Source organism: Oryzias melastigma, linkage group LG13 (assembly GCF_002922805.2).
Source record: "Oryzias melastigma strain HK-1 linkage group LG13, ASM292280v2, whole genome shotgun sequence".
Lineage (NCBI taxonomy): Eukaryota > Metazoa > Chordata > Actinopteri > Beloniformes > Adrianichthyidae > Oryzias > Oryzias melastigma.
Genome location: NC_050524.1, coordinates 25154110 through 25180982, shown reverse-complemented (window position 1 = coordinate 25180982; position 26873 = coordinate 25154110). Strand labels below are relative to the sequence as shown.

Sequence of the window (26873 nt, the reverse complement as noted above, 5' to 3'; positions counted from 1 at the left end):
AAAAAAAACCCCTCAGAACGATGTTACCTTCCAGCAGTTTGGAGGCACATGAGGACAGAGGAAGTAACCGTGCAGTTTTTTAGGACCAGTCTCTGGACTTCCCCATCAGCGGGCTGCAGCGACCCGCTCCACCACAGCGGTGAAGCTGGGGCCAGCCCGCTCTGTGTGGTTAGTGTAGGCACAGTGCCTCCTCAGGTCCCTTCTTTGGGCTGTGTCCATCAGCTGCTGCTGCGGCTGACCAAACGTGCGAGGCAGCACAGGCAGCGCTTCCACAGAGAGGACCATGCGTGTGGATGCTGCGAGAAAGCGGTGGGACAGTCTGCACTGTACAGCATGTGGGGGTGAATCTGCAAATAAAAACATTCCAGACTTCAGCTCGATTCCCTTCTTTGCACAGGGTATCCGTCGCCCCGTCTTCTTGTCCGATCTTCCACAGACTCCCTGAAAGTGTCTCTCTTCTAGGCCCCTAGGAACGGTTGTCTTTGGCTACGTTGTGGGCCATCCAGTTCACCTTCGTCGTCCAGCTCTCCCTCAAGGCCTCGTCAAACTTTTGCCGGAACTGCTTGAGGGCTTCTTCATCAGACTTTCCCAAAGCTAGAGAGTCCTGGAGGGAGGATGAAGAGGATTAGGACAAAGGCCACAAGTCCCACATCTATCAAACCTTCTATTCAGTCATTGTTAGCACCAGCCGCATGATCAAAGGTTAATACAGCATTTCCTTGTTTATTGTGGGGTACTTTTACAAAGGGTGAAATCCCAGAAGGATTACAGATGTTTTAGGGCTGTAAAACCCGTCTCTATACACTTTGTACACCAGGGGAAACTACGGCCCGTTAAACCATTTAATCTGGAATTAATTATTTTGAAAATCCATATTAAGGTTTCACATTTCCCTGTAATTTCCTTCTCTCGCCTTAGATCGTTATGTGTGAAAGTCAAGGCCCGAGGGCCAGACCCGGCCCCCCAGATCATTTAATTTTATTGTTATTAATGGTCTGATGTTATCTTGCGCTTATTTTTAACTTGTATAATTTTGACAAAATATATTTTTATGGAGAGTAAAATATTAAAAGTTATTTAAGGTTTAAATGTATTTATTCTGGAATAATATTCCTGCATTTTTATTATTCATAATTATGTAAAAAAGTCATTCTGCTAGCTTTTTAGACTATTTTGGCATTTACTGAGATTTTTTAAGTTATTTTGGAGATTAGCTAATATTTCAGTAACATGCTAACTGTTTCAGCTGATTTAGGCTTTTCTCAGTTTTTTAGGTTATTTATGGAGTTTAGCTAATATTCCAGGAACATGCAAGCTGTTTCGTTTTTGTTTTTTTTTAGTTTTTTAGGCAGTTTTGGAGTTTAGCTAATATGTCAGCTACATGCTAGCTGTTTTAGATAACCTAAGTTTTTTTAAGCTCTTTTTTTAGGATAATTTGGCATTTAGCTAACATTTCAGCTATCAGCTTCAGCGTTTTTAGCCATTAATTTCAGCATCTTCAGCAGCCAAATTCAGCTTACAGCATTCACACTAGCATTATCTCAGGTAATGCTATATATCTAGTTCATAATTATGTTAAAACACATTTTAAGTCACATTTCAGATAAAAAATACTCTTGTTTATGGTCTAAAAAGACTGAAATAACCAGTAATCCTAACAGAAAGATTTTTATTTTTTGTTTTTAGGCGGTGAACTTTTACCACCTGACATGTTTCTGTCAATGTTTCGGTCATCTGGAACTTTTATCAGTTCCTAGAGTCAGAACTAAACATGGAGAAGCTGCATTCAGCTTCTATGCTCCACAGATCTGGAACAGACTTCCAGAAAACCTTAGATCTGCTGAAACACTCAGTGTATTTAAATCCAGGTTAAAGACTCACCTGTTCTCAGCTGCATTTGATTAATATGTATTCAAAAGTTTACGTCCACACTTTTTATCTATGCTTTTTTTAAATTAAAATCTTTTTACTTTCTTTTAATTTTATTTTAATGATCACATTTTACCATTTCTTTTGATTGTTTTTTTAATGTTTGATGTAAAGAACTTTGAATTGTCTCTGTACATGAAATGTGCTATACAAATAAACTTGCCTTGCCAAAACCTACAATGTTCTCTGACAAACCGTATGTCTTCAAACGATCAATGTTCATTAACTGCAGGCTCTGCACTGGTAAACAACACCTGAAGGGGAATTTTCACTAATTCACAATACAAAACTAATATAGTCATTACATATCAGCTAAACTGCTTTTTAGCAAACTTAGAGAGCTTAAAGAAGAGAGAAAAGGGTCAAAATGTTCATGTCTGTCTGAGAAAAGTGTATAAAGTGCGTGGTGATTAGTTTTACTCTGGAACTAAGTCAAACATCAGTAATGGTAGTAATGGTAGTAATGCCATGGTTATTTTGAGACCATAAGGGAGGGAAGACTACTGCTGTAACCCAGAGCTGATGGGACAGCAGGAGACAAAGGCTGCTCTGCTGCTGTGAGCCTCCGTTTCCTCAGAATCTGAGGCTGAAAGTAAACAGCCATCAGGCTCGGACATATTGCGTGCTGTAGAGACAAGCTTTTTTTTTTTTGTGGTTTTTTTCTAAACGGAGCTGCTTCTATGGAAACGCGCTGGAGTGTAGAAAAACAATGACGTCAATCCAGTGCAGAGCCAGCAAAACCACAACTGTTGGTGCACCAGTTCAAAAGAAAAAAACAAACAAGTATTACTACAAGAACTTGAGCGGCACAAACAGAAGCTGCATCAGCCATGCTGTTCTCTTGACTTCAGCTCTAGGAAAAGTTACAGAACAAACACAAAAAGGCATTTCAGGGATTTTCTTCAAAAAGAGAGAGATGAAGACGTGGATGAAGAGCTGAGGATCGACGGTGGTAAAGAACACGTGGGTCTAGCATGAAGCTCTGTGGAGCAGCAACAGCGTGTTTGTCAGATATGGCACAACGCTGAAAGGCTGAACTCTGCATCACCTCTGGTGGCAGAATCACGTCACAGCTATGTCTGCATGGATTCTTTTTAGATGTTTGGCCTCTAAAACAGTAATTAGGGGTGGTCTTGTTGTGGAAATAGTCAGCATTTACACCATAGTGATTCTCCTGCTCCTTTCCGTATGTTTTTTAACAAACTCAATCACTCTTTCAGCGATATCAGCAATCTTCAGCTCGTTCAGGACATTTGGTATTCAGAAACTTTACAGCTTTTTAAATATTGAGTAAAATATGACCTATAGGAAATGAATGAGACCGTCTTCACATTCCAAAATTTTAAGTAGATTAGCAACTAGCTTTTAAATATATTCAAGGGCTGTTTTCATCTTTTATAGTAATTTAAGGAATAAATGAGTTTAGCCAGTATTTTAGCAACAGGCTAACGTTTTTGACAAATTTACTTTACAGATGAATTTTAGGCTATTTTGGAGTTTAGCAAATATTCAAGCAAAGTGATAGCTTTTTTATGTCTAGATGTTAAATCTACTAGAAGCCAAATTAAATGCCTTGCCTACAAATATCTTTTGACCTAATTTGGAGTTCAGCTCATATTTAAGCAACACACTAAATATTTCTGCAAAATTGGCTTGTATTAGGGGTTTTAAAGTAATTTTACTACAATTTTTTCAAAAATACAGGTCAACTTCAGCGCTCTTTCATAGTTCTTTTTCAGTCTTTTAGCAAATGTAACAAATAGCAAATAGCTTTTGCATTTTCACCAAATCCAATCAGCAATTAAAGTATATTGTGTCACCATTTTCAGGAAAAGCTTCAGCATCTTCAGCAACTACTTTCAGCAAAAACATTCAAGTTCCAGACAAAACATAATAATGTGAAAGGAGCAGATGAAAGCGAGTAACAGGAACATAAATTAGACATTTTTCAGACACTTTGGACAGTTTTGCACTAGAAGAAACTTAAACTCACCCAAAGAGAAGAAATAAATGACAGTTGTAACAAACCTTTAAGTATTGTATGTCTTTGACTGAGGTGAGCTCAGGTAGTCCAGCAGTCAGCATGAGGGCAAAGAGAGTGATGAAGAGGTTGCCATTCTTCCTCAGGACCAGATAAGCCTCTTCACAGTATTGTCGGAAACTAGAAGAACCAGAGAGAAAGGTAGGCCTTCCATTCATCAAATGCATCAGTAAACTCATAACTTGGATTAAATCTGCTCCTCTTCAGATTTTATTTGATAGAAAAGTAAATACAAATGCAGAATAATGCTATTCTGTGATGTGATTATGAGTTAAAGGATGAATATCAGTTGAAGTGGAGGGTTAAGAGGTGTCACAATGGCATTAAATGTTCTCAGAACCGTCTGGTGTCTACGTCTGCAGAGAGCAAAGGAATCAGTGTGGTTCACTGGTTCAGTCGCAGGTTTTGTTTTTTGTGAGACTGTGACGGTGCTGAATTCACTTACCCACACGCTTTCTAAAAATGTAAGAAAACACTTTCAGTTTGAGATCAACCTCCTAGATACAACATTTAGCCTTAGTTTAACCCTTTAACACCAGAGCTCCAGTGTTTGTGCTCTTCGATCTACTGTAACTTTTCAACACGATAGTTCCAGCAGATTCCGAAGGAGAAAAGCGGCTCAACGAGAACCAGGAGCATCACATGGTTAAGACACGGTGCCTTACTAGGTCTCCGTAACACAGAAGCAGAAAGATGATTCCACCAAGTCCAATCATTTCTGATCATGGACACGTCAAACAGCATTACACTGGTGATAGCATAGTCACTTATGAAAGAAACAACTACCAAATCAATTATTAGTACTGTAATCTTTTAATGTTGAACATTTAAATTCACCATAAGGTCAGAAAGACAGGCAACAAACTTTATGAATTAAAGACAAGATGATCGCTGATGGTCGGATGTGACAGAGATACTAGCAGGTCCATCAGAGACATTTGAAGAACAGAGATCTCCTCTACCGTCCTACTGTTGTGATAGACTCTAGAATGACGTCTGTTCATCTATGTTCTAAAGTCCTGTTGTTCTGGTAACTAACTGGTGTTTATACCAGCTCAGGATTATAACAAACTCAAGCTATTTGACCAGAACTTCTGCTAAATCAGGAATCCCCAAACTTGTTCTTGTTCTTCTCTGATGTGGGCCGGGTCGGCTTGTAGGCTAACACAAAAAGTGTAACAATCACAGCCTAAACGTAAAGATTTACAGTTTTCCAGAAAGCCACACCTAGAAATATTTTAAATGATTAATTTATGTAATCTTTAAAGAAAAAATATAACCAAAACATTTAATAAATAGTTTACCCTCTCCTGTGACAGTTCAGACTCCAGTAGGATGGAATAAAAAGTCCTGTTCTACGTGGGGCTTTGATTAGCCAGATTGAGAAATAAAAGTTGTATTTTTGTCACGTTTGGCTGGTTGTGTGTGTGTTGCTCCGGTGTAAACAAAAACAACAAACACATGAAAACCAAAGATTTGCAACTGAGAGAATATACAGAATTTTCCTTTAGAACTGCAAAAGTGTTGGTATTTGTATCCACATGTGTACATAGTGCACAATCTACTCTGTAGTGCAGCTGGTTGTTGTTGTGTTTGGTTTTGTGAGGTACCACAGACAGATAGACGATCGAGAGCCATTTACGCATTTGTGATGAGCTGGAGAGTCATTCTGTGAGAGTGGAATTACCCGTGTGATACTTTCAGCTGCATGGCCTCATTGCATGTCTGCATGTTTGGCTGCAGCGCAGGAGAGTCAACAACCGTTGCCATTGAAAATGTCACGTTTGCGCCTCACATGTGATCCAGGATGAAGTCTCAACTGCTTCATTGAAGTTTAGTCTTTGCAGAGTTTTTGTTACACTAAAATAAAGAGCTAGTTTGATGGTGCTGATCACTTTTGCAGTGGATTCAATCGGTTTCCAATCAAAGGAATTGGAAGGATAAATAGTGGCTTGCTGTCTCTGGGGAGCAGTGTTTGTTAGCAACTCAAACTGGTTTTAACAAAATGTAAGATTAAAACGGAATTCCTGAGTATTTCTTGATTCAAATTGCGAGGAATCAGGAGCAGAAAAAATTAGAAAAACCCATTCTGAAGCATCCACTTGCTCCATGAACGTCTCAGTTCTCCTCGTCCAACATCAAAGCTCTGATATTGCTTTCCATTTTTCTCGTACCACTAGCTTTATCTTGGGGTTGTTAGGGCCTGCCAGCTAGTGGAAGAGAGCGTAAACAAAGGGATGATGGGAAATTAGTGCAGGCTTACTTCTGCACCAAAAGTCCCACCCACAACTCAGAGGTAAATTTGAGATGAACTCTTGCTGCTCTGCACAAACTTGGTCCTAGAAAACATCACGGTTTTTAGATTCTGGCTAAAAACAGCTTCATCATAACTAAAAGAGCACTGGGAACACTTCTACAACAGATCAAAAGATAAGCTGTGTCTTCTTGCTGTTTTATAGCTGGTGGTTTGACCCGGCCCGTGGGTGGCACAAACACTAATCTGTGGTGAAAACGGAAATGCATCACACAGTGGTTTAACCGTCCATCAAAAAAAGCAACTAGAATGAAGGGTGGGAGGACTTGTTCTGTCTGATGAATTCTGCTCAAAAATGATGTTATTTTATGCTGCATCTTGACCATAAATTGCAAACATTTAACTGTTTGTGGTATCGAATTTGTGAGGAACTCTTCATTTGTGAGCTGCTTCCGTTCATTTAAATTTTTTTGATTTTTGCTCATTTCAAAAAGCCTTTTTGCTGTTGTTGTAGCCTCACCAGGGTAAGCATGAGCCCCAGGGTCTGGATTGTGTCAGTGGTAGGATTAAAACGTGGAGGAGCCATTTTCACTCAGCAGCTTTGTCTATGTTCTCCGTTATTCTGCCTCAGTGTGCTGGAAAATGTCTGGATGGGGAGGAAGAGCAAGTGCTGCTGGATCAAGAGAAATGCTGCAGATTGAAGAGATTTTAAAGGAACACAATCTGACAAATAGGATGATTTTAAAACATCTGCAGGGTTTCAGATTTACTAGATCCATGTTGCATGGTGCCTCACTTGTTGGCTCATCCTCAAAGTCCCTTTGGAGACTCAGATGGTAGACCGGTGCACGTAAAACATCAACAGAGCACGCCGTGCAGCTCAGCTCCTCTGGTCTCAGCAGTCAAATTGGTCTAGTTTCCTCTGGGCAGTCCGGAACAGGAGGAGTAGTTCAGTACGGACCAGTTAATTCTGGTCAGCGTTTTTCCACTCAGTTCAGCCCCTGAGCTGTTTTTTTCACGGTGCATGAGTGGTGCAGACCGCTAGCGTGTCATTGTAGTGCCAAGACTAGAAAAGTAACAACATTGGAGGTCATCCAGCAGCTCGTCTTTTTCTTGCTTTACTTTTTGTACATTGTGTAGAACAGGAATTTAATGTTGTTTGAAAGAAGATTGCAGGCGGTTAAGAAGAACACCGCCGTAAAGATGAAAATGGAAATGCTAGCTTAGCGCTATATTGGAGCTTTCTAATGTCATCATCACTTTCTGCCAATCAGTAGGTAGAAACAGCAGCTCCACCCCAACCGTCCCGTTCTATTTCTCTATGGACCTACAGCCGATGGGAGTCCTCACGAGGAACGGGTCAGAACTGACCGTACCGTCCCGCTCAGTGGAAGCTTTAGGGTCAAATATGGTGGAGTTAAGAAGATGTTGTAGGGTTACTTTACTGCATCAGGTACTGGACACCTTGACTGTGTAAAGACATGAAACCTGAAGCTCACCAAAGAATTTAGGGGCACAGAATAAAGTAGGACTCCCTCAGAGGTCATAGGTCTTCCAGCTGTACAATGAGCAGAAACAGACTCAGAGATGGTTACAAAGAAGGGCAGCTGAGGAGAGATCTCAAAGAAGAGTCTGACCTGAGGCCGTTTTTAGGACAAGAGTGGTTCAAAGTGCTGGTAGAGAAGGAAGAATCTCCTTCATGGACAGGAAGCGATAGATTAGGGTTCCATTCTCGCGCTCTACACACAACCACAACCGGTGAGCCACAGCAACACCCCCAGCAGCAGCTAACAGGATAACAGCAGACTTTTCTGGTAAACACTGGATCTTTAGCCTTTGCACCTGCTCACATGACATCTGGTTTTTTCCTCTCTGTCCCATCTCTGAAGCAGCCGGCTCACAAATAACCCGAATTCCTCATCAGCAGGAGCAACTGCACAAGATGCTCAGAGGGGCAGAAAAAACTTCTTCTGTAAGAATCTAAACTCAGGTGCCTCTGGAGAACAGAATCCCGTGATAACATGACCCAGATGATGGAAACCTCCAGACATTTGTTGGTCTAACTTGTCTTTCAATGCAACAGTCTCCACTGCCGCCTGGTGGTGAGGGAGGGGTACTGCACCAATGCAGATGAGAAAAAAGGGAGACTTGATTCAAGGCGCTACATGAAATGTTTTAGCATTAAAATGCTCCTGCAATTTTATTCAAGTTAAATGTAAGACTTTTTAAGACCGTGCTTATCAAGAAATAAATCCAATTTCTCAGCCTAATGAAAAACAAAAATATCTCAGTGAGTTGGTGCATACGCAGCGAGCTGGTTAGCATCTGCTCCTTCTAGATCACGGGTCAGCAACCTTCAACTCTTAAAGAGTAATTCAGGTCGACTTCTCACCACCTAAAACCTAGAAGGAGCCACAGTCTTCACTCTCCCTTTAGAAAAAGAAGATTCTGATTTATATTTATGCTTTTGCTACTGACACGATACATTTAAATAAACAATTGTGTTTTTAGCCATAAATAAAGCATAAGAGAAACATTAAGAGAAAATAACTTTTTCAAGAGACACTTTAAATCCTTGAATTTGTTCAAAAGTAGAAAATCTGCTTTATAATCCAGTGGATTATAGTTTAATATAGCTTTAATTCTGGTTGTGTTTACAGACAATAAATTGATTTTCTGTGATAAATGAAGCTCAAAATGAAGTCCAAATGTGTCAGAATGATGCTGATAAACTACAAAGGATTGATGGACTGATGGAGAATTACAGCTACTGCTGTTAGGATCCTTGATAAATGATTTATACCCTCCTTCAACTAACTGTGAACGAGTCGAAGAAAGTTTAAGTTAATCTACTTTTTTGACTGTACTACTTACTTTTTCCTTTAGTTACTTTTTAAACATTTTATTTTAACAAAAGAGCCACCATGGAGGGGTAAAGAGTCACATGAGGCTTTGGAGCCGCAGGTTGGTCTAGATCAGGGGTCTTCAACCTGCAGCTCCAGATCCACATGTGTCTCTTCTATGTCTCCATGGTGGCTCCTTGGACAAACATAAAATAAGTCATGCAGACTGCTGATCCAGACATGTCGACCGTCAGAGTCAGCAGCTCCTGATAATGGCTGCATAACTAAAACTAACTAAAGAAAACAAATAAACAAAGCCTGAAAACTAAGACTACCAAGATCCAAACTAAAATAACAAAACCCAGCAGAGTAAGACTGCTGAGGACAAAGAGGAGAGAAAGAACACAAAAAATAAAAATAAGAGAAACATAATATATATATTTAAGTAAAGATTACCTAATTAGCATTTATTTAATTTAGATTAGTTAAATGTATAAATTGATGTCTGAGGTTCACATAGATGATAAACTATGTAGGTTTTACATCCTGTTGACCTGAAGACAGCTTTTGTTTGTGCCAAAATATAGACATAATTCATATTTATTATTAAAAAAGAAGGTCATGGATACAAATCCAAATTTCTTAAAGGCTAAAGTAAGACTATGCAGCTCCTTCTAGGTTTTGATCAGAAGAAAACGAGCCCAAATGACTCCTGTACTGGTTTAGAGCATCAGCAGCTGTCGATCCGGTTCATCCACGCCATGTTCAATTCACATGTCCTTAACTGTAGCTTCTTGTCCAGTTGTTTGCAGTGCGTGTTGTAATGCTTTAGCGCACCTCTTTTTCTTTAAGTGTTTGGGAGTGTATTGGTGCATAACAAAAGATTCTGCTGCTCTTTAATAAAAAATGCTTTGTTAAAAAAGTAACATTTTTGATGAGAAATGTGAAACAAAGTTTCAAACAGCAACTTTTTTGAGGCTTAGATATCAAAATTTATGACATTCCTATGTTTTGAAGTTATTTCCAAATTCATAAATTCAACACTTCTAAGACTTTTTAAGAACCCTGTTATCACAACCACCACGAGCAATCGAGGGTTCAGCGTCTTGCCCAAGGACACTTCCAGGTATGGGTGGGCAAGGCAGGAATCGAACCTGTGATCCTCTGATCAGAGGTCGACCGCTCTACCTCAGCATCACACTACAGATATAAAAGGAAGACATATATAAAAACTTGTCTTCAAGCAGCTTTTTTGTGGTGGAACACATTTGTTCTTTCCTAAAAATCTAAAAAAGTTGTGACTACTCCAGTTACAGTAAATCAGTGAAATCAGAGCACATAGTGTTTATCAAACAAACAAATTCAGTGTAAAAGTTTAACAGCTATAATCACCTTTAGATGACAAAATAGTTCAAGCACACTCTCACTCTCCCCAGAGGCTGAAGACTCTGAAGCACAGAGGTACAAACCTGCCAAATTTTTCGGTGTATCCGGTCTTGCCCTGCTGGATGACGTGGATGAAGTCGTGCGTGAGGATAAACGGTACGCGCTCCCTCTTGATCCCAAATTTGGACTTGAAATTTCCCAGAATGTGACCAAAGTCGATGTGGAACAGCTGAGAGCAAAGACAGACGACCAAACGGTGAGCTCTACAGGAACGGAGACAGCTGGAGGGATGGAGACGTAAAGATCTGCTGAACCTGTCCAGTGCTGCGGACCATGATGTTGTCACTGTGGCGGTCTCCGATGCCCAGGACGTAAGTAGCTACACAGTAGCCTGCACACGACAGAGTGAACTCCTCGATGGCTCGATCCAGAGCATCTCTGGTTTGTCACAACAGACACAGAACACAAATGAATATTGTAAACATGGAGGACGCTGTCAGACAAAATGGCGACTACTGTGAAAAGTGACTTCCTGTTTATGGGTTTATACCAACAAGGCTGACAGCTGGACGATATTGAACACAATTTTACAGAAATAATAAAAAGTAACTTTACCAATTGTAACAGCAATTTGTGTAATATTTTTTTTTAAAATGTCCAACCTCATGTTTTTTTCAAATTTCCTTTTAGATCATTCACAAATCAAAATACTGTATTCCTCCTGCAGAATGCTCCACAGCTGCTTCTCCAAAATGATATTTAACGGTTGTGGATTATTTCTCTCTACAACCCGGTCATAGTTAGATGAAGTTACTTCACTGAATGCTGCTGGTTTGATTATGAAGGTCATTCAGATTTTCTTCTTCTAATTGATGCTAATGCTAACGCTAGCGTTCCACGACGGGGATGAGACGTAGATCTGCAGAAGATCTTTTCTGTCCAGTTAAAGTTGATTACATTTCTGAGTTCACAGAATCACTAAAAACAGAGATAAAGTCAGACAATTTCAACGTGTCTGACAAGAAAGAAAAACTAATAACGTTATTTTCTGACGTAGCTCCTCTTTGCGGTTGCTCATAACCGTGTCTGGTCTGCAGGAAAATATAGTTAAAAAAGGATTAAACTAATTGTAACTGTTAGAACTACACATAAGGAAGTGACTATTCACATGTCATTTTCTAAATGAATGCGGTCCGAGTTGAACTTTTTTGAAAGCTAAAAATATGTGGCTTCATAGCGGCACTTAAAATATTTGCTGTGCAACTTGATAAAAACTCCTATTTTCACAATCACCCCCTAAAATACCCAGAAAAACAACAAATATCTCTTATTACAACAATGTTTAGTTAAAACACATGCAGCCAACTTGCAGCAATGTGCATGTTGGCTGCTCATATGTGAATTTCCATCAGTTTTTGTGCTGATCGCACTTAAAACACGTGTGAATAACATCAATCAACATAGTAACCATTAGAATAATATCTACTCAAATGAAAGGTGAATATTCTCAATAGAGCCTCCAATATTGAAGGATTATTTAAATTTGTATTTAGATTTGTGAACGATCTAAGACAGGAAATGAAAATACTTTTCAGCAGGACATTCATAAAATAACGATTGCAGAAATTTTACGTTACAATTACTAAGGTTACCTTTTAATCTTTACAAAAAATTGTGTTAAACAGCGTTCAGCTGTCAGCTTTGCCTTTCGTCACCCTTTTGTCTGATGCATCATCTTACCCAGAATTCCTCTCTTTGAGCCAGTTAAGCAGAGCGTCCTTGTTGAATGCTGCAGCTGCAGCCACATTGCTGCTGGTCAGCTGAATGTTTGCAATCGTGTCTGCTGACGAGACCACCTCGATCAGCCCAGCCCGATCCCCTGTTGCTAGGCAACCATAGGGTACAACTCTGTGAGAAAAAAAGATGGATTCAAGATTTAAGAGATTTATTGTCATCATTAAACATGATGAGATAATAATGGTTATCAGAAAAAACTGTCTTTTTCTAGTAAAAAATGATTGTTGGAAGAGAAATGTATCAGAGGTAGAAATAAATTAGTCTGTTCATTTATCTATGAGAGTTCTTCCAGGGATAAATGAGAGCTTACAATTTAAACCTTTTTGTCTTTGACTTGGTAAATTGAATTCAGCCGCCAGATAAAACGAGCTGGGCTCAATTCAGAATAAAGTGACTGAAAATCTAGATTGTCAATTTAAAAAAAAAGAATTGAAAAAAGTTATTGTAAACTTCTAGGGAAGCTTTGTAAGCTTATAAGACAAACTGATGGAGTACAACAGTGATTAGTGATCAGAGGAGGGATGACATCAGCAGCTCCAGCTACACATGCCGTTCTGGAGTGGAAATTACAACACCAAAACCATTATCCCACGATGTCAATCATGTCCTGCTCACCAATGAGCTATAAGCCCCGCCCCCACATTAAACTAGGCTCAACTCCAAAAACAAAAAGTCTGATTGAAACTGTATATAAAGGACTAAAGGCAGAGAGGGAGAGAAACAAAGACAAAAACATTTTCTTTCCAGTTTTGGTAACAGTTTTTTAAATGCAATTTCCAATTTCTCTTCCAAATATTATTCAGTTTTTTAATTGAATAATAAAAATGAGCTCTATTTATAAAGCATCTAAATTGCCCATACAGACCCGAAGTGCTGTACAATAAAACATGCAGAGAATCAAATAAAATTACATTAAAAGTGTACAATGACAATACAAATAATGAAAATATTTCATTTTTTCCTTTTAAATGTAACATAAATATATGCATATTTTTTAAATGGACATTTTTTAATTAAAATTTTTGATATTTATTATAATGTGCATTTATCAACATTTAAACTGTTGTCAATCTTTCCTTTTTTTATAATTTGCGATCTTGTTTTTGATTTACTTTAAACAAAACCTTATTTAACCACCTAAAATGTACATAAATTAAACATTTATTTGAATCTACAGTGAAAAAAGGTGATTCAGGTGCCATGGCTTTAACATTGTCCTTTCACGTAAAGAGATATTAGATACGTGTTCTAACAGTTGTCTTTGGATCAATAAGGATAAATTGTTCTGTCAGTCAAATATGAAAAAAAAAAACAAGTTTCAAAGACGGAATTGTTTTTTTCTACTGCAACAAGTGTTTTCTTATTACAGAATACAAAGGTTCTGCCATGGTATGAGCTTCAAACCAACAACCTTAATGTCTCCTTCATGAATGGGATGTTCACTAAACTGCATGCAGACATCAGAGTTTAATGTAAGGACGGAGGGTTTAAAAAGTGATGGAGCAGCAGCTCTTCTTACAGCGCTGCACTCACACACAGCTAGATGGCGCTGTTGACTCATCCAAGGGAAAAGCTCCATGGTTGACCTATTTCTAAAGCTCCAATGTTTGAGCAGGATCAGCTTCAGGTCATGTGAAAACTCACCGACTGCTCTCTGAGATTTAAGCCACTAAACAGGTGATGTTTTGTAACGAGGAATCTGGCAGCATGAAGGTTTGGATGTGACGCTGCAGCATCTACAGTCAAGGAAGAAGTCAACATGGTAGCCTATCAGGAGCTGTTCTAGGCTTTAATAAGCTGTGGTACAGGGCGAATTAAAAGCCAGGTCTGACGTGTCAGATTCTCTTACACACACAGAAAAACATTTCACAAAACTAAAAAAGAGGTTAAAAAAAAACTGCATGATCAAAAAAGCCTGTTATGTTGACAAATGATTCTGATCATTAAAGATTTACACATTTATTGTTATTTTCAACAAAATTCAAAAACGCATATATATTTTTTACTGTTAGATAACTTTTCGTTGAAAAGCAGAATGCACCCTGCACAAATGTGGAATTGTTTCATTAAAGTGCATTCACACCGAACGCGATTCACACGACAAATTTGCTGGCTACCGCCAGAAAACCGCCGTTCTGCGACGGAACTAAACGCTCGTATTGGATTAGTATTCTAGTATTCTGATCGGGTCAATGAAAACGTCCCGTGCCTAAAGCTGAGTCCTGATTGGCTGATCGACGCAGCGACCTGTCAAACTTCAGGTATCTACATTTTGGCTGTGCCGCGTGATTCGCGCCTCACAGCTTGAATTGAGCTGCTGTCAGACCTTCGCGCTGTCGCTCATATCGTGCCACAAGGCTTCAATTAACTAACATTGGAGCTGGCCATCCCCTGCCGTGCAAATCAGGTTCCGTGTGGATGCACTTTTAAAGTTGGTCTTCTTTGTCTAACTTCCACTTGATGCAGACTACATTTAAAAAGAAACCTATGAAATGAAGAATGAGAGCTGGTAGGAAAGGTATGGACAGAAAATAGTCTCACTCCGATTTGTGCGTCTATAATTCTTAATGTAACTCATACAATACATTGTGTGAACAAGTACAAAAAAAAATACAAAATACAATTTACACATGCACAAATGAAAATGAAAACAGATTTAAACCAACTACACATGCAAATCTTTAAAAATGATGCACAAATTGCAAAACCTCAGTTATGCACAAACCTGATGTGAGAATCTTTTCACGTGCCTTTAAATGCTGCTATTCACAATTCACAATTTAAGCTCAAAACAGATGAAAAGAAAACTCTGATGACCGAGCATTCAAGCAGTATTTAAAGGCATCGCCTGTGACAAATGACAAGAAAACATTCTCACATCAGATTTGTGTGGGACTTAGGTTTTGTGTGTGCCTAACAAGCAATTCATGTGTGATTTTTAAAGACCTTCTTGAGTAATTAGTTTCAAGCTGTTGTAATTTTAATTTGTGCATGTGTGAATTGTATTTTTTTTTCATTTTGTATTTTTTGTACATATGAACAAAATGTATTATGTGAGTTACAAATCAAGAATTACGTACGCATAAATCCAAAGGTATGCACAAATAAAGAATACACACGCACACAAATCCTAATTTTCGCACAAATCAAGAATACACACACACAAATCAGAGTGAGTCCATTTTCTCTGCATAGAAAGGTCACAACAAAGTGTTCAAACATTCTGCTCTAAAGTCGTGTGACTAATCTAAAGATCGTCCTTAAATTCAACTCTGAGGAAAACTGAGGCTCCCTTTCAGGATGGAGGCAGAAGGAGGGTTTTGTCAAAGGGTTAACAAAGTGTGGATTTGATTAACTGATACTCAGAGAATCTGAGGGTGGGAGTGTGTTTGGGTAACTGGAGTGTGAAAAGGCTGGGATTGCAGCTAGCATGGGGTCATTAAGTGTGCCTCCTGCTCGGCTGAACCCCGCCAGGTCGTCCCCCCCTGCTGAGGGCAGGAACAAACACGCCTGACAGAGTCTTCCTTATAAAACGAGACCTGCGTGCGGACAGAAACACTCACCTGAGGTCCAGGTTGGCCTCCTTCCACAGAAGATCCATTAACCTCAAAATCTGCAGGGTCAGCATGTCTTGTCTCAGATCTGGGAAATAAAAGTTAACATGAAACAAACCTTAGAGGGAAATGTTTGTACTTCCATATGTGTGCTGTTGTTCTTAAAGTCCCATTCCATCCATCGTTTTTTCTATTGTAAAATGTTTCCAGTGATCTTTTAATATGATCATGTTTTTAAAGATCTAATTATGCACAGCAGCAGTAACTCATTTCCCCTGGTGTCCTTCGACAGCTCTTTGGACTTGGTCATGATTGGGAGACTGCAGTCTGAATATTTAAGGTGTTGCATCATCACCATGACTGCTGTCACGGTAGATTGGTCAATGTTGCAGTAAAGTTACAATCTTCTTCTTCACCTCTCGGCTTATCCCTTCCAGGGTCTCCACAGCGTAACAGCACCCACTGTTTCACATCAGTGATTTGGCAGAGTTTTTACGCCGGATGCCCTTCCTGATACAACCCTGTACTTGAGGGGCACAGGGACCCAGTTAGGCAGCAGCGTCAAGGGTCTTGACTAAGGACCCAATCTGGATGGAGCAGTAAAGTTGCAATGAAAATAAATAAATGAATAAAGTTGCAGGGTGAGGAAAAAAATCCCAGGTTTGCTTGAATTTGCGCTAATAGTTGCGATCACAACATTGTGAAATCCTGGAGGGACTGACTTGTATGAAACTTTTAAATCCGTAGGAGCTGCGAGAATTTCTCAGGCGGGAAGCGCAGATGAAGAACACGCTGCCCTTCTGCTACGCCCAGACACACATGGGCCCACACTCAGTGGGCCTGCATGGAGAAATGTCATCAGCTCTGCATTTTTCTAAATTTAGACACAGGCCGTGACAAACCGATTGTTTAATTTTCTGCATCGATTAATATGTTGACGAGTTTCAATCGTTTCTTTACTGATTCACAAAGAATCTTTAAATCCTGTGTAGACATTGAACTTCTATATTAAGGTGGGGGCCGCAACATATCAACTTAGGGGCTGTAAATGGCCCTCAGGCCGCAAGTTTGAGGCCCCTGACTTAAGGGAATAATTCTTTGCAGTTTCGCGTATCGTCCAGGCTGATATTGCGATGATAATAAATTTGTCATTTATTAATGTTTAATAGAGATATCAATTTCTTTCTTTAAAGGTTTTCAAACTATCATTAACCTATCATCAATCTGCCAAAATAAACAGAAAGAAAAGCAAAATGGTTGAATGACACAATAGTTGATTCCATGTACTTTGGAAAACAAAGGCTATCGAGTCAGGCAGGAGCTGGAGGAGACCAAAAGACTCGACAGTATCCCGACGTCGAGTCAGAGCATTCTATGGGCATGCTGTCACTCGCAGCATGCCCATAGAAAAATAGTGCTAATATTTTCACATTACCGGCTCGCTGATTGGTCGACAACTTTGATATTTCCTGCGGGCCACCTGCGAAGAGGTTTGCCCATTTTCACCCACAGACAGCCCGTATCCATGAGACTAAAACCTACCATCCCCATTCCCACGCCCCCTCCCTCCTCTTGTTCCTACCGTCTCCGTTTTTGAAGATGATTCCCAGAGTGTCACTGCTCATCAGCTTGTTGTTGTAAACAATCCAAAGGGGCTTCATCTTGGAGTCCATGTATCGACACTTTTCCACGCTGCAGAGAGGACGGCGAGAGGAGACGGTTATCTCTATCTACTTCCTGTCAGAGCAGTGCTCGTCCCGAGGGAAACTGTGCTCTTACTTAATGTCTGACAGCAGGACGTTGGGGTTCAGGGGGGAGTGCAGGTCCGACAGAGCCTCCGAGTAGCCGCTCTGTTTTAAACACGTTATCATGGCCTCCTTGGTCAGCATGGCCTCCTTGGTTTTACTACGAGTGTTCTTAATAGTTCCCAGCTTAATGAGCTCATTGACAGACTTTAGTTTACTCAAAGCCTCCACCTGGTGAGACAAAAAAGACTGAACCACAACGATCCAACCAAACTTTCTTTAGAGGATTATTAAAGAGTTTGTTAAATAAATCAGGGAAATAGAGCAAAGGCTTTTCAAAACAGGAAAGCGGTCAGACAAATGTCGAGGAAGTGTCAGGAGGAGGGCAGGAGGGGTCAAACGGCTGTCACACTGACGAGCCATAAAAAGACCTCAGTTAACAGCTTTACTCAGCAAATGTCAGCCAGTGAACCTTTTGCACATATAGAAAGGAACTTTTTTGATGTTGAACTAAAAAACAAAATAAATAAATAATCAATAAACGATCATTTGTCTCTGTAGAAATGTTATTAACAGGTTAAATGCATGAAGACTGCGTCAGACTTACCTGTTTCTTTAGAACCTCAATATGAGGAATGCTGCCTCTACAATATGCTTCTAGGATGAGGGCGAACTGGATGGAAACGGCGGGCATGTGGATCTCTGACCTTTAGGGGACAAAGAGTCGGGTATGAGAGGGGGAGAAACACCACACTTTATTTTATTCTACATCTTTCAGCTTTATTTGAATGTTTGATGGTTCAGGACGGACACACCTCAAGTGCCAAAAGAGAAAATGTCCTATTTTGCGATTCCTTTGGGCGCGTTCAAGCAGGAAATGGGTAAGGGCGCAGTCGTAGTATGGCTCATAACGCAACACTTGCACCAACTGCAGCAGGTACTGCAACAGTTCCTCATCACTGTTGTGGGAAGAAAGGAAGCAGAAATAATGAAGCATGAGCAGAGATTGCAAAAGACTGTTTTCTAGTGATCACTTCCTAACCACATCTAGAGCAGACAGTTTGGCAGTTAGAGAACAGCTCTACTTCCTGTCAAAAGGGCTCGAGTTTTACTGCAGATAGGAAGATAATGTTGATGTGAAAAACAAAATGTGGATACTTGACAAATGTCTTTACCTCATATCCCGCAGACAGCTCACAGCATATTCTCTGACATACTGATCGGGGTAGTTGAAGTCGAGCAGCTCCAGAGCATCTCTGGGACTCAGCTTGGGCCAAATCTGAAGAAGTGCCTGCAGCTGAGAGAAAAACAGCACACAGAAAAACTCTGAAGTTCAAATGTCCTTCAATCATGGGGAAATTAAACGCTTGTAAAGGTTTGAAGGGATCAGCCTAAGTTAATCATATAAACACCATGGTAACAGGTTTATTATTACATCTTAGAATTCTTATGAAGTGCCCTGAAATTGGTTCAATTAAATCATTTAGTTTGCACGTCTTTGTTTGATGGTTTCTGCTCCTACACAGCTTCCAGCAGAAATGACAGGCATCTCTCTATTCTTTACTCTTTTACATTAACTCCAAATCGCGTGTGTCAAAGTCAAGGCCCGGGAGCCGGATCCGGCCCTCCAGATCATTTTATCCTATTGTCATTAATGACCCAATGTTATCTTGTGATTAATTTTTAACTTGTATAGTTTTGACTAAATATATTTTATGGAGAGTAAAATACTGAAAGTTATTTAAGGTTTAAATTGATTTCTTCTGGAATAATATTCTATATAATATTTTTAGTCTATTTTGAAGTTTAACTATTTTTTCAGCTACATGCTAGATGTTTTGGGTAACCCAAGTTTTTTTTGTGGTTTTTGAGGTAATTTGACACTTAGCTAATATAATAGCTGGCTATACGCTTCAGCATTTTCAGCTATCAGCACTAGCATCTTCAGCAGCCAAATTCAGCTTACAGCATTAACACTAGCATTATCACAGGTAATGATATATATCTAGTTCATAATTATGTTAAAAGTTACGTTTTTAAAGCTTTAAAAATTGGCATTCTGCTATCTTTTTGGACTACTTAAGCATTTACAAAAATATTTTTGTCTATGTTGGAGTTTAGCTATTATTCAAGCTACATGCTAGCTGTTTGTGCTAATTTAGCCCTTTTTTTAGTGTTCTAGGCTATTTTAAAGTTTATCTTCGGCGGCCAAATTCCACTTACAGCATTCACACTAGCATTATCACAGGTAATGCTATATATCTAGTTCATAATTATGCTAAAAAGTTACAGTTTTAAAGTTTTAAAAATGTAGTTTTAGAGTGTTGAATAAATGTTTATCCTGTTCGGCCCACAACCTAAGGTGTGTTTTGGATTTTGGCTCCCTCTGTGTTGGGTTTGACACTCCTGCTCTAAAATGTGCACTAGTTTAGCTGGGGACGGTGGTTGAAACATTTTACAATCTGGTCTTCTCCAACAAGATGAGCCTCCTAAAGCAACATACACAGTTCCCTCGGCAACACACATTCAGCCAGTCACTTCCAACAAAAAGTCTCTGTAAAGGCAGGTAAATGTGTATTTCGGGCTTCTACTTTCTTGCGTTCACACAAGTTTTACAAACATTTTCAGGCTCTACTTGCAAAACTTATTGGCAGCTAAACCAGAGCGAACTTTGACCAATGAGGGACTCGGATTTGGTAGTGACATATGAATGACGACTCTTTTAACTCATTGAGGTACCACTGGTCAAATTTGAAAACATTTATGGTGAAATCAAAAACAGGCAACAAGCTTGACAACATCTGCGTTTGTCTTCCAAATATAGATAATGCAAGGGCACTCTCCTAACATGATGGTAGCAATCCATCCATCCATCTTCTTGACCGCTACTTCCCTTTCGGGGTCGCGGGGGTGCCAGAGCCTATCCCAGCTGCTGATGGTAGCAATGAATCGCAAAATTTGCACCGCTTCAACATTTCGCACTAAACTTCTTCTAACTGTAGGTGATGGACATGCACTAACGAACAGGAGAAAAAGAAAAAGAAGAAGCCCTTCCCTGCTTACCCAGTGTGAACAATATGGGCTAATTGTACATTCTTGAACATGCTAGAAATGCCTGATGTGCAGATAGCTTAATGCTTCAAGATCTGTCCTGAGGCCTCCTAACAGTTGGAGATGCTCAAACATTTCCTAAAAGATATCTGGAATGAATCTTCTCTTAAACTCAAGTCGGGGACGCTGTATGATTTTTTTGTAAAGGAATTCCATTCCAGGAGGCTTCCAGGTCAATGAGCACCTTGCCCTTTCCACATGACTGAGCCCGGGTCTCACATCAGTGTAATTTTCATAGTTCTTTAACAAAATTTCCACTATTAATAAATTTAATCATTTGCAAATAGCTTTTGCATTTCCAGAAAGTCCCTTCAGAAATTAAAGTAATTAAAGTCACTGTTTTCAGCAAAAAGTTTCAGCATCTTCAACAACCTCTTTCAGGAAAAAGTGTTGACACTAGCATTATCGCAGGCATCTTCTCTAGTTGATAAGTGTGGGCTCCTTGTGCGCCGCTAGCACGGGGCCTAAATGTTAAAATTCAGAAAAATAGCCAATCAGAAAATAGTTTGTGTGGACATGCAGCATTTGTCCATGATCAATCAGTCAGAACTTGATCTTACTGACCACTAGAGTGTGGCGTAAGGACACGGTACGACAGCATCAGACGTACTTCGTAAGTGTGTGTAACTTCTATTATCCTTACAAATACTTCACAAAACACTTATCACATGCACAACAATGGTGCGTGGAGCCTCCATGAGCCTGGACAACCCAAAGACCTGCAGCACCCGAATGGGTCAACCCCTGCAAGAGTGAGGGGGACTACGGCTTCAAAGACAATCAAGACAAACTTGGAACTCTAGCATCATCTTGTTTCTGCTCATACCCCTTCATCCAAAAGGGAGGGGTCATTGCCCAAACTTGTAAAAATATATTTGAAAAAGAAAAAAAAACAAGTAAAACAATAATAGTTTTTGCTAAAGTGAGTGTCATATCTTGGTCAACTACAGCAGTGAGATCTCCAGACTGACCTGGGCCATGTCCTCGTGTTTGCTCCACTTCACTGAGAGCAGCAGCTTTGGAAGAGACTGTGGGAAATTCTCCCGACAGTCGTAGCGTAGTGTCCAGATTAAATCCTTCTCGTTTTCACACAGCTGAGAGAGTGGGTCGCGCTCCATGATCTCCTTCAGCTCGATGTGGAACTTCTTACCCCCACGACCCTAAAAGCAACCCGAAGGAGAGACGAAAGGTTGGTTTGGCTGGTAGGTGGTTTCAAAGGAGATAAAGGGAAAGAAGGAGGGAAACTACAGACAAAATAGAAGACGATGGAGGAGACGGACAAATAGCAGCAGTTACAGTAAGAAGACACCAGAGGGCAGAAGTGTATCAAAGTATCCAAACATACTTTAAACAGCTCTTAAAATGAAAAACAAGCAGAAATGATCAATAACATTATTAAAGACGACAATTTTTTTTTAAAGAGAGATGCATAAAAAAGTATATGAATCCTTTGTAGATACTTTACACATATACATGTACCATTACTTTAAAGAGAAAGCAGTTCTGTGCAGCTCTGCACTAGAACAGAAATTAGGACAACAAAACTGAAGTCATTGGCAGTCACTGGTCTTACATCCGTAAAGCAAACATAGTATACACAAAGTCCATGTACAGGCATGCCCTGCATGTAGAGCGGGATTACATAACCTGCTGTAACACACCCTACAGTGACTTTGAGGGGTGTTGAGACAGAAACACCAATCTGATGACAGCCTCTAAATTTCAAACTTGATAACAATCAGTTTCTAAGGAAAGTGGCGTTTGTTAAATTTAATGTGACTTCTTGTTACTTGTGGACATGTAACAGTCGTGCTCTGGTCTGTCCTTGTGTGCACTCAAAAAAATGCCTGAGAATGAAATGCAATCACTCACTATGGGTGTGCTGTCACTTGATCCAGCAATCTCTGCTGCTTTTTCCAGTATCTGCAAAAAAAAGAACAAGAGAGCTTTATGACCAAAACAAGTGCAACTGGAAAAAATCCCACTTGGATACCTTCCACTCCAGTAAGGAGGCACCATTATGAAAACACTCTGAGGATGGAAAAATGTCCAGAGCCTCGACAAGTTAGTGTGCAAAAATGTTGGAGTTAAGGAGGTTAACCTTTACCTACGTTTGCAGGGTTGAAGAGACAACAATAATTAACCGGTCTCACCTTGTCAAAAGGAGGAAAGATGATGGGATGAGAGGAATACTCTGGGAAGTGGATGTGCAGCGCGGTGGCATTCTCGGGGTACGGGTTGGTGCGGACAGTTCCTATTGGGTTCAGCATCTCTTCAAGTTCATCTGGGAACACCAAAGCAGAGCACTTGCAGCCCCTTTAAACTCGTCTTAATCATTAAACTGTGAGATTTTGTCTGTTCATGTTTACCAGGAAAGGAAGACCAGCAATGCAGGATCATGTCTCCGGTCTTCAGCTGTCCTTTGTAGTCAAACACCATAGTGTTGACCCAAGCTATGGGGTAGTGCTAGATCATACAATATTCATTAGTAAGTGCAGAGACGCAGCAAAGCAGCCGTCCACAATCACACTCACCACTTTCCCTGCCTTGCGGATGGTCTGGTATTTGTTGATGTGCGGGTTTTTGTAGGATTTCTTTTTGACCTTCTCCATGATGGCATAAATAGCAAAGCAGAGGCGAGTCATGCGGGGGAGGTCACAGACAGAGATCTCAAACTCCAGCGTGTTGTTCTCCAAAGAGTGATTGGAGCGTCCGCTGCTCTCGTTGCTCACCGCCGGCTTACAGAGCAGTTCTGTTCCATGAAAGAGACCTGCCCTCACCTGCACCTGTGTGTGCAGGAATACCAAACGTTTTACAGTTTTTGAAGTGATTTTACTCTGGTTTTCAGAACATTACAGAAGTAAAACAATCAGAAGAATTTACCTTGGCATTCTCATCTGCATTCACTGTGCTGCCTTTTACGAGGACTACCTTGAATGGGCTCGACACGTCCCACACACACGTCTGCACTTGCTGCTGAGAGCAAAGAGAAAGTTGCCAATGAGAGAGTAAAATCATACTATCTTCTGTGAAAGCGTGTCATATTTTAGGCTTCTTCACAGGCAGTTGTCTGCACAGAGCGGCAAACAATAAGATAGGTCAGGAAGGTCACCCTGATGTCAAGCCAAGTGGATTTGTGGGTGTCAGCAGAACAAACAATACCACATGACATCTAGAAACTATGACTACAGCGGAGCAGCAAACTTCCTGCTTTTTACAGCCTACTTGTGTGTGGATTTCCTATTAGGTAAGGTATTCAGGCGGAAGCAAAGCTACGGATCCCTGGTATTCCTTCTTCCTCTATACAATGGTGTTGATAAATTTGGGATATTTTTGATTCTGTATGGCTTAAAGAATCTAGATCCACAAATTTAAACTGCAGAAGGCCTGCACAATAAATTGAAAATGTATCAAAATCACGATACGCGCATTGCAAAAGACAGTGTTAATTGTGATAAATGGTTACTTTGAATGTTTACACACAAAGAAACTGTTGTGTTTTTAAAAACTGCATAAATATATACTCTACTTACATTGTTTGTAATTGTTGTCCATATTGGCTTTGGCCAGTAGTACCGCAAACAAAGATTATTATTCTGTGGTGTGTTTACCTAATAAGTTCTAACCCATCTCCTGTTGAGAAAACTTTTAGTAAAACATACATCGACTTTTATTTAAAGTGGCCATACCACGAAAAACCAACATTTTGAGCTTTTAAGTGTATTATTCTGTTAATTCCTCACTATAAAGAACCCCAAAGTGGTATTTTGATCTGTTCACACATTTCTGAGTAATCCTCTAAAAACCTGCACTCTCAGTACCAGCCCCTCCCATACTCATGAAAACGAGCGGGTCCTCACATGCTTACATCACAACTTGAGAACCGCCCCTCCAGGAAGAGTCTGCTCCACCCCCAGGCTAACACAAACACTTTATCCACAAAGCTAGCAGTGATCAGCTAGCTTAGCGAGCCCCCCACCCCGAGCTCGTGCACAGTCATGCCGACGCCGGCTGTCTGTGTGGCAGTTTAGTGACGGCTCAGAAACAATCATTGGATTTAGCGTTCAAGAAAGAAAAAACTTCTGGTGAGGAATCAACACGACATGTTGGGATGGATCCTGAAAATGGTGCAGACGGAGGATATTCGTAAGACGGCAGGAGAAAGGGAGCAGAATTTATTTATTCTTTGTGATATGAATAAAGTTCAATCCAATTCACAATGAACCCATCAGCCATCACCATTCTGTCGGGGACAAATTTTGCTGATAAACATCCAGGCTACACAGTATGTACCATTATTACAAGAACTGGATGGTTTCTTTTCATGGGTGACATGCCGGCTATAGGTTGACATCATGAAGGAGTGAAAGGCGGAGCCTCAGAGATCGAGTTGTTTTCTTCCGGGTATGAAAAGACTTCACAAAAATAACTTATATTTCATAAATAATTTGTTGGTTAGTGTTTCAAATGTAATATATGCTTATATATATTGATATAGTTAATTCTGAGAGACTTAAGAAAATCATGGAATAGCCCCTTTAAAAAAAACTGTTGCAGTGAAATGCAAATTGTTTGTTTTGCTATTTGTTCATGCACTAGAAATCATATTGTCATCGCGATACAGATAATATCGGACATTAAAAGTTTTCCTCTAATCATGCAACCCTAAACTGCAGTTTGAAAAAGTTTATATTTATTAAGACAAAAAAAAGCAGCGAAAATTCTCTGTGACTTTTGGTCTTTTGTGATGAAGTAAACTGCCCCCCACCCTCAAAACACACACACTGAATCATGAATGAACCGTGATTCACCCCGTTTTTGGGAAGGCTGAGTTCAGGCTGAGTTGCCCCGCCCGGCCCTGTACAGGGTCAGAGCTGTTGAATCAGGCAATCATTTCAGCAGAATCTGTTGTTTTTGAGAGGAGGATGTTAGAAAGGCTTACGAAGAAGAAACAGAGTCACTACCACGCATGACTCTGGAAAGTATGATGTTATTTTAAGTTCCACCATGAGAAGAATTGTTTGCAAATGAAGAAAATGGGGAAACTATTCAGAGAGCACAAAATATCATTTAGCAGCTCATAAGGAAGATGGAATTAAAAACTGTTAAGTCTTTACTTCCTTCTTCATTGATGCCACCGAGTCCATCCTAGCTCCTCCTAGTTATGACAAGTAAACAGAACCAACTTCCTGCTAATGCTTTAAAAACACCTGATTATTCACCTTCTTGTTTCCCTTTTTTATGAGAACTAAATATAAATTTGTAGGATGATGCTTCACAAAAACTGATGCCAGTGTAGTCCACCACAACAAAAAGCCATAAAAGGGATTCTAAATGAAAGTCAGCACCTCAAAACTGTCATTTCATCTCCTTTCCAAATAACACGTCACCATTTTGAAAATAAAACAAGAGGAAATGAGTGAGGGCCAATTAAATGAGCCTGACATTTGAAATGTGGATGCACACAGCGGGCAGTGACGTCACTGCGCACCTGGAAACAGGAGGGAAGAGCAGCAAATGTTTTCCGACATTGTGGCCAAATGCAGTCAGGTTGCTGCTGTGACACACCGAGAGAGCATGGCGAGAGCTGCCTCATAAAAGACAGGTGGCTGTTTACACGGTAAACGTCCACACCTGTGTCATTCTACGCAGGTAGATCAACAAAGGAGGAACAAGTAAACAGCCACTAAAATTCATTTCCACATAACATATTGGGAGAGTACTTTATAAGGTCATAAAATAGATTACTGAACATGAACATGATTCTCCTGAACTAGCTCGACCATCTGTATGCACAAAAACATTACAATGATATTCCTTTTCTGGACTCACCGTGGGAGCTCTTTTCTTGGGAGGTAAAGGTAGAGGAGGGTTGGAGGACTTGCGACTGACCACGGCCCCAATGGCACTGCTCTCCTTGTCGAACATGGCCTTCACCGTGTTGATGTGGACCAGGGTGAGATGGGGGGACTCTTTGGTTTGGAGGCATGAGCGGATGTACTGAACACAAAAGAGGCCAGGAATGTGTTAAAGCATCCAACACTTAAACCACTGTCTGTTACTGACAACTGTAACATCCCTTTAAAATGGAGTTAAAAGCTACTTTAAGAGAAAAATGTTTAAATACTAGAGAGTAGGGGTGTTAAGGGATAACAAAACTCGCGTTTCAGATCGTGTCAGGGTTTTAAGGTCACAGTATGGATCATTTTTTGG

The 26873-nt window shown here is 40.1% G+C and overlaps 1 protein-coding gene across 1 annotated transcript in view; it reads right to left on the bottom strand.

Moving 5' to 3' along the window:
- pik3cb (phosphatidylinositol-4,5-bisphosphate 3-kinase, catalytic subunit beta) overlaps positions 1-26873 on the bottom strand; it is a gene marked incomplete in the record, with an annotated part of 82949 nt that overhangs the window by 640 nt on the left and 55436 nt on the right. The window contains 18 exon segments of the mRNA XM_024258142.2: positions 1-604; positions 3958-4090; positions 10537-10682; positions 10768-10891; positions 12194-12361; positions 15814-15892; positions 17387-17496; positions 17584-17780; positions 18157-18256; positions 18365-18508; positions 18725-18846; positions 21632-21820; positions 22533-22583; positions 22814-22944; positions 23030-23126; positions 23195-23446; positions 23544-23636; positions 26493-26660. Coding sequence (XP_024113910.1) covers positions 467-604; positions 3958-4090; positions 10537-10682; positions 10768-10891; positions 12194-12361; positions 15814-15892; positions 17387-17496; positions 17584-17780; positions 18157-18256; positions 18365-18508; positions 18725-18846; positions 21632-21820; positions 22533-22583; positions 22814-22944; positions 23030-23126; positions 23195-23446; positions 23544-23636; positions 26493-26660 — 2442 coding nt within the window.